The sequence below is a fragment of the Candoia aspera genome, chromosome 1 (assembly GCF_035149785.1).
Source record: "Candoia aspera isolate rCanAsp1 chromosome 1, rCanAsp1.hap2, whole genome shotgun sequence".
Lineage (NCBI taxonomy): Eukaryota > Metazoa > Chordata > Lepidosauria > Squamata > Boidae > Candoia > Candoia aspera.
In genome coordinates, this window is record NC_086153.1 from 81847565 (window position 1) to 81860715 (window position 13151).

Below are 13151 nucleotides of genomic sequence, written 5' to 3' on the forward strand. Positions count from 1 at the left end.
CAATTGTTTTCTGTCTTGCTTTTATGTGTTCTAAATCTAGACTTGGTTAGCATCTGACTGCCCATCACTTAGAATTATATCTGTGGAATATGATACCCACCTTAGTGACTGGAAAACGAAATGTCCTGTACAGAGCTACAAGTAAGGAATGGGGGGAGTAGAAACTTTAAACTGTGTTTTGTTTCTTCACAGATCATCTTGTATATATTAGACATCAGTGAATATGATACTTATGGTATTTATTACGTTGTGAGCATTTGATTAAAATAACGGATTGATCCTATTCTGTAAACTCTAAAGGAGCCTTGCCAGAATTGATCAAGATCAGTCTTAAAACATTTTAGCTGGATTCATTCATTGTATTAAGCCATGATTTGTGTAACTACAGTAAGTTGAATAAACCACATTTGGGAGAATTCCTATAATAAGCTAGTCAAACCCTTGTCAGTATTCTCCTAATGCAATCATTCATAGGATAGTAGTTGCTTCTTGAAGAAAATGCGAGGAGGCTTGATATTCCCAAATTAGTGATTTTTGTCCCAGTTAATGTGATTGCATGCTACAAAAATTGCTACCCTCTCCCCAAAAAGGAGATTTGACTTGGATAATAGCTGCTGAGTTAATTCAGTCTTTGGAATAGAGTTTCTTTGATATCCTTACTAATCTGAAGGGATATTAAATAGCTGTTTACAATAAGTACATACATTGGAATGCATTAATTTCCATGTTTGTGACATGGCTTTTAAATATTCTATTTTACATATCAACCAAAAACCCCAGTGCATACCCAAAGACACGCTCTAAGATATATACAGGTCATGTGAGATATGGCATATTGATCTGGTTACCTGGATGCTAACCATTGTTTTAAGCTGAATTTGACTTAAATAAAACATTTTGTGTAGCCAAAACCTTGCAAGATCACTGAATCTCTAACGTTTTTGATATTCTTGCATAAAATTTCATCAGATTTTGGCATTCTCACCCCAAATCTGTTTATGTTTAAACCTTGTGAGATTTAGTGATCCCATAGTAATTGTTTATGTTTTTAATTAGATTAATTAATTCCCACAATATATATTTGGGAGGTCAAGTATGTTGACACCTGGTTTTTGTGGTGATCTTCTAAAGCAGCACTTCCCAACCTTGGTAACTTTAAGGTTTTTGGATTTCAGCTGCCAGAATTCCCAGCCAGCCTGGCCATTGCTAAGTATTCTAAAAGTTGAAGACCACAAACTTAAAGTTGCCAAGGTTGGGAAACTGTTCTAAAGCTTTCAGTAATCATGTACTGATCCACCTAAGAGAAAAGTTTTGGAACTGCTGCCCTAAAACATTCCAACGTTTTCACATAGTTGGGTGCTTTGGGGAAAAATAGCCTACTGTATGGGGCACAAGCTGAGTTTAAGGAATCTTGAGTAAAGCTGCTGAGAAATACCATGATTCTTCAGGATATGCTGCCTTGCTGTATTTGCATCTCTTACTTTCTTTGCTGTCTCACCTGCAGAGAATCTCTTGCATATCGAAGTACTGAGCTTCTCGAGAAACTAAGAGCTGCTGGTATTGGAGACAGGCCTCTCATATGGCTGTCACATAGCATGGGTGGTAAATCCATTGTATTCTGTATCAACTTTAAAATGAACTATTCATTTATTTCAAGCATTTTAGCCCTGTAAATATAATATGTTGGTTCCATTTGAAGGCAACGTTCATAGGATTCACTTGAGCCACCATAGAAGACAATCCCCATGTGGATTTACAATATTAGCATGGGGGTATGTTTCTAAGTGTGGAGTATTTTCAGTCTGTCATGAATTTTTAATGTGCTGTTTGTGGATTTCCAGTAGCTCTTTACTGAAAATTCTGATTTTTATCCCTAGAGATCACCCTCTTCCTCACTGATAGGGTAGGATGCTATTGAGCGTTGCTATCTCCCTCTTTAGCATGTTTGTATTCAAACTTCAATGAGCCCAGCTTCCTTTAGGTTTTGCCACTCTTTTATTTCCTAACTGCACTGCCAACACAACCTAGTCCCTTCATGTTGCTAGATTTCCTTTGCGAGCATAACAAAATGATAAGCATCTTTTGAATACTCATCTCCTCTAAGCCCTTGCTTACAGTTTCCAAAGTGTCTGCTGAAATATTCGGGGGGTATGAAAACAATGATAAATTAGATTTATGTGTCCTTAAACACTCTATCTTTTCTGGGAAACAATATCTGGAAACTAGGGCTACCTTACCCATTTGGTTACCTCTTTATAACCTCTGCTTGTTCCCGCATCCATTTCACTGGGAATAGAGGCAACTCTTAGAAGTGGTTTCTCCCTATGGCTCTTTCAGTGTTTTTGTTTCCACTCTTCTGAGTATTGACGTTTCAAGTTCTGGGCCTTGGCTATTTCGTCTCGTGCAGGATGCATCCACTGTATATCTGTCAAAACATGAGGTCGCCATCCAGCAAACTCTTGTTCTTCCTGTAAGCTACCACATCTGAAAAATGAATGGAAAAGCTAAGGTTTCACATGCACTGACTTGGAATGGTTCTATCTGAAATGTCATATTAGCCCCACACTCTCAATGGGCTTTCTAGATGTAACCGAAAGTACCCCCACCCCCTCAGTCTGTTTCTGCACTTTCACATCTGTTTATCTGACAGGCAAGCAGGGAAATTCCTGAAGGATTCGGAAGACAGAGTTATGTTATTTTTTAATGTGACTGCTTACATTGACTACCAAGAGGCATAGTATGAACAGTTCATCCTGTTGGGACTCATCAGATGTGGGGAGCCAGATCTTACTCTATGAGTGATTTTCAGTGGTGTTCAAACCCTCTACCAGGATTCAAACCCATGGACCGTTGCACTTTAGAGGACTATATGCAGTGCATTCACTTTAGGAGTTATCCAGGCCCTGGCACTCAGCAGTTTGCAGGAAGGGCTGTAGAGAAGCTGTCACAATTGTACGTACAGTGCACCTTCCCTGAAGCTCTCAGAGCAGAGACATGCAGATATTATGTCATGTCCCCATGTACATACAACCAGACTGGGCGAATGATCAACTTGGTATCTCCTGCACTTGATAGAGGTGGTCTGGGGGTTATAGAAAGTTTTTGCTCCAGGGGAGCAAAGATTGGCTGACCCTCCTTTTCTGTAAAGAAAACAAACCAGAATGCCCTTCATGAGTTGAGTGATTTTCTGTCTTGTATCTCTGTATAAGCATCACAGTCCTACATTGGTCCTATTTCATAAATGCATTTCTTTTCAGGTCTTCTAGTCAAGAAAATGCTGTTGGATGCTTCTACAGACCCTGAAATGGCTTCCATAGTAAACAGCACACAGGGAATTGTATTTTATAGTGTTCCTCATCACGGCTCCCGGTTGGCTGAATATTCAGTAAATATTCGATTTCTGCTCTTTCCTTCTGTGGAAGTTAAAGAGCTCAGCAAAGGTATGTTTCTTTGGGGTAATTTTTATCTAGTTCTGGAATGTGTTTATTTAAAACATGGCCTTTTCTTTAGGTCTGTGTTTGAGTGTGTGTGTGCATCTATATATATTAACAATAAAACCAAATCATTTACACCTATCAAAGTAACACTGAGCCTCATTATTATTTACGCCTTTGAATGAAGCTGAATGGAAGTGGAAATGCAGTTTTCTAGGCAATATTTTTGGAAGTTGCTTGCCATTGCCTTCTTCCTAGGGCTGAGATGGAGTGATTGGCTCAAAGTCATCCAGCTGGCTTTTGTGCCTAAGGCAGGACAAAACTCAGGGTCCCTGTTTTCAGCCCAGTATCTTTACCAGTAGACTAAACTCTCTAAGCTTTGTTAAGGTGATTCAAAAGATTCAAAACAGATTTGAATCAACAAGTGAAAAGAAGCTCCAGTGAGAAGTGAAAACCCTTTGATCCTGATCCCAACTAAGTGGTCTTCTGTGATAATGAAACATAGCTTAAGGTCTCTGTCAAAAATCTCGGTAATGGAAGATTTATACAGAAGGAAGTGTTCCTTCTAATATCCTTCACCCAGAAATAAACTTGAAGCTGCTGCAGCTATCTCAATAAGGAGGTTGCATGATGACAACACCCAAACTCTTTTAACATAAATGTGATGAAACAGCCAGGTCTGTAATATGAAGTGTGTATCACAAGGTTAGACTTGTATGTATGACAGGAGTTAAGTGCATAAATACTGTACCAATTTATGTGAAACTGTAGTTAAAAACTAGACATCAGAAGAATCCAAATTATGAAACTGTATTTTCAAGATGATTTCTACCCTATCCAGCACTGCTTGAATTTCAATCCATGAGTCACTGCTTGAATTTCAATCCATGAGTATTGCTCCAGGCACCATTCAGAACCTCTGTAGTCTCCATATAGTAAGAGGGAGACAAAGTTGGATGATGTCCATGTTCTGATTATATTAAACTCCAAATCTGTGCTTCATGTAAATATAAAACAGTATTGGGGATGAAATAAGAGCAGTGAGGCCAGTATCAAAGCCTCCAAGAGAGTCCCATAGCATCACTTTTAGGACTTGCCAGTTCAGGAAGGCCTTGAGGTATCATAAGTATGTGCTCCCAGAATCTGTATGAAACAGATTATTAAATGAGAAAGCAAAAGGGAATTATAGTTAAATTCAGACATATCCTCAATTCAAACTTAGCTGAAGTATATTCATTTCATACCACCATACCTGTTATGGTCCTCCTCCACCCGCCCACCCCAATTTATTGTGGACTGGAAGTTCTGCCCTATGGCTCCTTAGGCTGCTTCCCTTCTCTTGCATACCTAGATAGAAAAATAACTCTTAGACTAATTGCCTGTGACATAGATAGATCTTTTGTAGGTGGGCCATTTTGTTTATCCTCAGTAGGAAGCTTGCAACATGTAGAAATATAAATACTTCACTAGAACGAATGGAGGTTGTGAGACCATCTAGCCTTGCTTGCGTATACCAGACTGGCACTCAGCCTTTAAAATCAGTGCTTCACAGCAGATGTACCTTTCTGAACTGAAATCCATCTTCCATGTGAAAATATTACATGTAAATGTATGTATCAGCCTGAAATGCAATGTCCAAAATCAGAAATACACATTTCATTTTTTACTTATTTCTCCAGATTCACCTGCCCTTAAAGCACTGAATGATGACTTCATCTCATTTGCCAAGAATAAGAACTTTCCAGTATTGAGCTTTGCAGAAACTTTACCAACACGAGTCGGCAGAATGCTAAATCTGCATGTTGTGCCAGTGGAATCTGCAGGTCTGACATTCCCAGCATTCCCCTTCTGAAATGTATGGCTCTAGTAATGTATAGGAGGGCCAGATAAGAAATCTTAATGGAAAAAAGTAAAAACTTCAGAGAAATTAATGACCGAGTTCCAGTTGAGGAACAATGGATCCACCATCATTATGCCTCAGGTCCCAAAGAAATTTGCTACCTCATTTTTTCTTCTTTTTTTGCTCACCTACATTTTAAGTACTGTGACTTTAATTATTTGAACATTTTCACTAGTATAGTTTCTGTATTATCAAACAGAATGTAGTTCTCTGGAAACAATCAGGAGTAGAAGGTTTGGATTTGCACTCAATTTTAAGTTAATGCTCCTGGCTTTTCTATATTGTAGGAGTTTCTATATTATACTTTGTTGTATTTTGTATGTTGGCTGAACAATAAGATGCCTCCTAGCACTTTTTCTTTTAACGTATGTATTGTGTAAAAAGGGCTTTAAAAGTCAATAATTTGAAACCAGTGCACTTTTTTCCCAGACAGCTAAAGCACAAACTTATTCATGACATCCTGTGTCACAGCTTATGGATTACTGTAGCTAAAACACATTTTCAGGTGTACTCCAACCTTTGTTTTACATATATATAGTCTAGAATCTGAGTCAAGCATCATCTTTTAATACTTGGTTACTGATTCTGATTCAGAGATAAGTCAGACAAATAGGCCATCTTCATGCCAGGAAGATGACCCCAGAATCTTGATTTGTGTCTTTTCTGTGATGTTTAATGCTCCTTGCTTTAATTTCTGTTTCAGATTTAGGCATTGGAGAACTCATTCCGGTAGAAGTTAGCCATCTCAACATTTGCAAACCGAAGAACAAAGAATCTTTCCTCTATCAACACACCTTAAAGTTTATTCAAGATTCTCTAGGAAGAGAGCTGGGAAATCACTGAATGGAAAAGCTACACATATTTGTTCTTTTACTGGAGTGTAACACCACTCCTCTGTTGAATCTGGGCCTCTACTGACCAGGCTACAGTTTTATTGCAGTCAAGTTGATTTTTAACATCTCCTAGTGGCAGACCTTGGGTGTATATCTAGTGCTGTATATTCTACAATCATTTTTGTTCTTTTTGAGTTCCATTCAACTCTTGACAAGGAAGCAGTTATCTGAGCTCCTAAAAGGTCTTTTCACTGTTCTGAAAGAATGTATGTGCATAAGTGTGTATGGGTATACATATACTTCATATAATATGTTCTGTAAACATATAGAATGTGTGTTTTACCTAAAAAGGTCTTCCTTCCCTGCTCAGTATAGAAACAAAGCTGCCATGCCGTTAATGCTTATCTTATGCTTTACGCAGCTACCGACCCCGGGTGGGTGGGGACACTTGACCCTGTTTATACTGTGCATACTGGAGGGAGCAAATGCACTAATGCTATAAATCTGTTCTCCCACGCTGATGTACTTATGCATGCACCCTGCATAGTATCAGATACTTTAAGGAAATTCTGATGGTATTTTGAATATTGTAGAAAAAATGGTGTAACGACAACTCAAGCTGCACCCTGGCTTGTATTTGCATCTGGTTGCAAACAGAAAACAAGGGTATAAACGTGCTACTGTATATTCTTTGGAAAGCTGTTACAAGCCCATAACTATTTACTCCAAAGAACTGGAGCAATTCCTTAGTTCTTTGATGACTGATTTCTCTGTGGTCATCTTATGCCAAAATGCCTCATGAAGTAACAAAACTTCAAATTGTTGCTTGATTCTGCATGAAAGGCTGAATTAATATAGGGAGCATTCACTGTGATTGAGATGGATCAGAATTATGTCTTTACCACTTAAATTTTTGTAAAATTCAGAAGATGAAACATGAGCCCAATGTAGTCTGAAAAGCCTGCCAAATGTATACCGCAATACTGAAAATGCAAAGCACTCCAGTAGAGTAGGAATTCTTTCCTTTGGCTAATGCCATGTAAGTATTTTGAATCTTAGGTAATATAATGTATAAACCAATCCTCTGACCAACCTGCAGTTGCTCAGTTCCAACATGAAGCCAAACCATGGCTTGATTTTTCATGTAAATGAAGAAATTCCTCCTGAAGATTGCTTGTCCTGTTTTATGTTCCATCTGCTTAACATTCCAGTGGTGAAGCAACTGCCATAATTATTTGTGAGTTGGAAGTCACAACCATTATTTTTTGTCAGCTGTTATAAACCATGGTTTGAAAGTTATAGGGAGCCTTGGTAAACTTTATCTATGGTTTGGAATGATAGTTTAAGCCACTGTATGTGTAGCAAAGCACATACCTTTTGTATGCAAAGGGGAAATGGTTATCAGTAGCAATTGGCTGCATTGCCTTATGTCAAAAACATTTGTTTATAACTGTCAGAGCCATCTGAAGTATACATTCCCATTGCCACCTACCACAGACATAGCATGTAGCTTATCTACTGTAATATTTTTGAGGGATTATGAGCTAAGTATTTTGTGTATACTTTTCAGCCAAATCTTGATTTTTGTTTACTGCTGCAGCTGATTAAAAAGGGGCATGTCATAAACATAAAAAATAAATACTTGATCATTACCCAATTGCTATCTACCGTTGTAGCATTACACATTTAAAGAAAATAGCATAAAGTATTATTGTGGAATAAAAACACTCCATCAAGTTACCTATCACTAGGTGATTTATACATTATGAAGTAAATTGTGTGTAAAATACCCATGATATCAGATCTATGAATACTGTTGTGTCTAAACTTACACATGACTCAGTTGTAGCATGAAGCTAGAGGTGATGAGTGGATTAATATATGACTGTGATTTGGTCCTAAACGAAGTAATTGAAATTCAGCTTTTCCTTTCACCAATTTGTGACTTTCTATATATTTAAACAGCATTTTTATTGAACATTGTCAGAGGTTATATTTTACTCAGAAGAAATGTTTTTAAAAACTGCTCAGGACAACTTGTATTTATTTATTTTTGGCAACATTTGCCCTGTTTCTATTTTTGCTCAGGGTGAGTGGCATAAACTGCAACTGATTGCACAGAATATGTTACTAGAAAGATGCAAGTTTTAATGAGGCACCTCACTAAGCAGCCAGTTATACGATATAGTGCCAACAGCCAGATACCACTTCAAGTAGAGTAATAAAAATAACTTTCATTTGCAATTTATAAAGTCACTTAAATTGGCTTGCCTTCTAATGCTTTTATTAGCATGTAAATGACCTGCCACAAAGCTATTAAATTATTTGTGTTGAAGAGAATATTGTCAGTAACAGTACACTAAGCTTCCTTTTAATAGGCATTCATTTTTTATCTTAAGATGCAGCCATAAATAACCAGTGAAACTTCTGATCTCCTTATTAAAGGGGAGGGTTAGAGCAATCTTCCCTAACCAGCTGTCCTTCACCAAGGGCAACAGCCCTCCTAGATGGGGATTCATGGGAGTTACAGGCAACTCATCTAGATCTGTGTTTCTCAATCTTGGCAACTTGAAGCTGTGTGGACTTCAACTCTCAGAATTCCCCAGCCAGCCAGTTGGCTGGAGAATTCTGGGAGTTGAAGTCCACACAGCTTCAAGTTGCCAAGGTTGGGAAACACTGATCTAGAGAGTACTGGATTATAGGTGGCCATGTTATATTAAACAAATGTCATTGCTACCTACCCTCCTTTCAATTATGTTGATACAACTTTTGAAATCTTGCTGCTTAGAGTAGTATGTTTGGCCTAGACGCAGGGGGATGGAGACCACAATGGCCTATCTGATTTAGCACCCTAACTTTTTTTTTAAGGTTCATTTTAATAAAAGCAATAGCATCATGTTAACTAGTTAACCTTTAGTTTTGCATTGTTTACATATCTATACAGGAGTAAGCCAAGACTTGTTTCTCATAAAAAACACTTTATTTAACAGAATAAAAAAGGGTAGTCCAAAATACATGTTGCAGGGGTCTTTCCCCCCAAGTTAAAAGGAAATCACTGGCTTGGTTGCGTCTTCTAAAGCAATGTAATTCTTTATTAAATTACAAATCAGACACTAGATTGTAACTTCCTTGCACCTGAATTGTGAAACTAGATCATTGTATCTTACAGTCAACCATTGTTTATAAAAAATATATATTAGCCTTTCAGTCTCACATACTAATTACTTTGTGTTTCTCCCAATAATCCCCTGGATGTTTTATTAGCCTAAGAATTCTTGACATTTAAAGAATGAGAACTCTTAGTAGAGGCCTCTCATATATGTACCGGTGATACTTCCTACTTATATCATATTTGGTAGTTTCTTCCTTAGGCAATATATGCTAATCCAGACAGAGCCAGATCTATGTCTATAACAGAAAATAACAATGATTTGATCCTATCAGGTAATCCATAAGTTCTCCTGTTTTCACCCCTTTGGGCTGTAATACAAAATAGGCTAGATCTATAACAACATTGCTCAGAGTACACATTTCAGTGTCTTCGTACAGGCATAGCTCTAATTTGCCTGAAGAAGCGTTTTCTATCACAGCTTGAACGTGAATGGCTATCCTGGATACTACCAGCCCCAAGCTTACCATGCCACTTTTAAAACCACCTTGGCGCTTCCCTTTATATTACTGACTGCTGCTATTGCTAGATAGAATCAGGTCATCATTTTGCTCTTACATATAGATGTACATCAGGTCTTGCTGAAATGCAACTTCTTTCCTACTTTGCGTACTTGATAACAAGGACAAAAAGAATTTAAGGCTGTGCACTATGGTTCTAAGCATGCAGTTGGCTCAAGAGTGACACAGAGTACCTCTTGGTATATAATGCAGAAATAACTACCATCCTTTTACAGTAGAGAACGACGGGGCAAGCATCCAACCATGGCATGGAATTCAGAAATGAGCAAAGTGCAAATAAAGAGTAATTGAAGCAGGCCTTGTTACAGCACACATACATATGACAAGTATTTGTTACTGAATTTACTATTAAACTTGAGCCAGAAATCAGCAAGGAGTGGGGAGAGATGAGTGCTGTACCATATATGATTTGCTGAACTTAGTTCCTCTATTAGTTCAGAAAATAATGTGTTTCTCTAGAAAAAAAGTACAAAAATAGGTTCATAGTTTTAAACTGAGGTCAGTGCCTAACCCTGAGATATAGTACCACTGTTGCCATCTTCTCCAAATGTAACCCAGTGGCTGAAATCTCTTGGACAGGAGAGTTTCAAATTTTGTGAAGCATGTGTTGGATTGGCTGGTAATGGCTGAATCACTGACTGGCAAGCAACGAAGTCTACTTCCAGGTCTAACAAATTGGTGTGTTCCATTAAACAATGATCGTCTGAAGCTTGCTGTTGCTGCTGAATCTGCAAGGGAGCAGCCTGTTGGCCACCAATTAGTTCTACATCAGTCTGCCTTAAGAGCTTAGAATCATTGTCTTTTGAGCTAATAACTGTCGTAGCAAGAAGAGAGGATTCACTAGGAGAAGATGGGAGTGCATCAGAATCCTGCATCGTGGAACAATATGGTGCTGGAATGTTGTTATTGTTGGAACTGAACGTCAGCCCTTTCAGAAAGAGGTTATTGCTGTTCTGGAATACTTGCAGATGAAAATCGGGAGGAGCAGACTTCTTTCTCCTTGGTGGAACTCTTGGAGCCTGGGTCAAATTCAGAGGTGGAATATGAGAACTTTCCTCTAAAAGAGACAAGGCAGTTGGCTGCCTTTCATCGCCGCTGCTGCTGCTCCTCTCAAGAATTTTGCCAGGATGCATTGTCCTTGGCTTAGGGATAGGGACAGTCTTAGGAGAACTAGTGACGGCTCTGGTTTCAAGACCAGATTCTGGTAATGCAAAGGGAAAGTGACCCATAGACTGTTCAAGCTGCTCTTCTGGAGACGGGGGCTGAGAAAAAAATGGACAATTAGTAGTTTTTCTACCAACCTCTCATTAGAAACAGCAACATTTTCTCTTGCTCTCTTGTCTTTTTTCCACAGTGTCTCCTCTTTTGAGAGGGGTGTGTGTGTGTGTTTGGCCAGTACAGTTTGCCTTCCCTATACTGTACATCTGAAGGAACTGTATTTAATAAATACAGTTCGTAATCAAAATAGTCCTCCAATGTAGCAAAAACCCTTGTGGTTTTTTACAACTTTTAAGCCAAAGGGTAGCGTGGAGAGGAAATAGCTACAAAGGTCCTACAACATAGGCCACTGTTAATATTATGGAGCAGAAAATGCCCAGTCAAAAATCTTCCAAATCTTCTTTTGTGGCACGTTAGTGTTTGAAAACGGTTCCATCCCCCCAACACACATTCTTTTTCATCATAATTCTGAACATAGTATTTGAATCTTCTTTAACAGACATTTGGTTTCCTTCAAAACCCCTGCATCTAAGCAAATAGTGCAAAGACTAATCCAAAGAACTTCTGAAAGGGGATGACAATCTTTTCAATTAATGTCTTATACATGCTACAACTGTTTCCATGTTAAAGTATTTTGTTATTTTAAACTATCCCAAAAGCATCAATGAGTTTAACCTTGCATCAGTTCACTGCAAAATGACTTAGATCCTTCGGTCCCACCCCCATTAGAAAGCCAAATCTCTGTATCTCTAACTGGAAAACACCAGGTAGCTATAACATTGTTGTTAGCATTTGGGGATAACATTTTTGGGACTTGGAGAAGGGGTATCTGTAAAGGTACAAAGGTACACTATTCCTTTTTCCTTAGCAACTTCTGCTTTGTATCTACAATTGTTGGAGCATGACATACAGAATAAAGGGAAGAAACCTGCAGAATTTCAAAAGCAGAGATGCGGTTTTGTTTTGTTTTTTAACAGAAGGGAAGTCTTGACAATTTGGATGTGGAGAGTTATTTGCTTCCCTTCTCTCCCCCTCTGCTCTCTCCCTCCAGGCAAATGTTTGTAATTAATATGGAAATGCTATATAGCTCAGCAGTGAACCTCAGAAAAACAAAAACCCACACAATTTCAGGAGCATAAACGTCATGGGTAAATTTACGTCTTTTTATGTGTCCTGTTCAACTGGGAATGGGATACAAATGGATGATAAACAAGGAGCGAACAGTGGCATCTGTTATTTTCTAGGCAAGCACCAATTGCAATTACCTCCAAATCCCAGATACTCATTTTTAGTGTTCCTGATATCAGGAGACAAAACTATCAGGAGAATTGGCCACTTGGGGGTTAGAGTCAGTATAACTTCAAAAAACAAAGCTCTGTGTTGGAGAGCTCTGGTAAAATACACGCATTTACTTGGTTCAAAGCTGCACCAATCCACCACAAATCTACAATCTCTCCTCTTTTCTCCTCCTCTCCAAACCCTGGAGGAGTTTTCTTTATGTAGAATTTCTTTATGTATTAAAGTTTGTCTCTGTACACTCCACATTTCAAATTACAAATGAAGCAGGAGAATTCAGATTTGGATTTGGAATAGTCCTCCTTGAATCAGATTTCACCCCCATCTGTTAAGGCTTCGGTTAAACAGAATGTACACCTTGCATAAATCACAGGAAATACTTGAAGAGTTCTCACAGACCATTCTTTCCTCATCTCTGAGTTGGGCACCACACATTCCTTACAATTCTTTTAGGAAATGAGCACTGCAGGGAAGACCTGAAAGCTCAATCTTTCCCAATGCATCTCAGAGACAAAAAAATGAAGTTCTTGAGACTAAATATGCAACCGATATTAGGTGACCCTTTCTGTGACGGAAGGAAGAGCCCTGTGCTGACACTTACACATTCTGGCTTTCTTCCCATCCTCTGCAAAGGTGCAGGTTTTTTTGTAGTTGGGACTTTAGGTGGTGGACGCTGTGGGATGAGGACTGGTGCTGGCCGGAGGCCCTGAAGAGGTGCTGGCTTTGGGCCACTGGGGACGGTCTGAGTTCTTACTGGAATGGATTCCTGGGGTGTTACTG

At 38.6% G+C, this 13151-nt stretch overlaps 2 protein-coding genes across 4 annotated transcripts in view; one reads left to right on the forward strand and one right to left on the reverse strand.

Moving 5' to 3' along the window:
- The window catches only part of SERAC1 (serine active site containing 1), a 28180-nt gene extending 20845 nt beyond the window's left edge, over positions 1-7335 (forward strand). The window contains exons 13-17 of one of the 2 annotated variants that reach the window (XM_063308059.1): positions 41-141; positions 1505-1602; positions 3258-3440; positions 5114-5257; positions 6038-7335. In XM_063308059.1, coding sequence (XP_063164129.1) covers positions 41-141; positions 1505-1602; positions 3258-3440; positions 5114-5257; positions 6038-6177 — 666 coding nt within the window. In that variant the 3' untranslated portion in view covers positions 6178-7335. Of the gene's footprint in view, positions 1-40; positions 142-1504; positions 1603-3257; positions 3441-5113; positions 5290-6037 lie in introns of both variants that reach the window. The other variant, XM_063308070.1, reaches the window with a different exon arrangement.
- Positions 7336-9125: 1790 nt separating this feature from the next.
- Positions 9126-13151, reverse strand: part of SYNJ2 (synaptojanin 2) — a 63188-nt gene continuing 59162 nt past the window's right edge. The window contains exons 26-27 of one of the 2 annotated variants that reach the window (XM_063308082.1): positions 12973-13148; positions 9126-11119 (exon numbers count right to left, since the gene is read on the reverse strand). In XM_063308082.1, coding sequence (XP_063164152.1) covers positions 10364-11119; positions 12973-13148 — 932 coding nt within the window. In that variant the 3' untranslated portion in view covers positions 9126-10363. The remainder of the gene's footprint in view (positions 11120-12972; positions 13149-13151) is intronic. The other variant, XM_063308089.1, reaches the window with a different exon arrangement.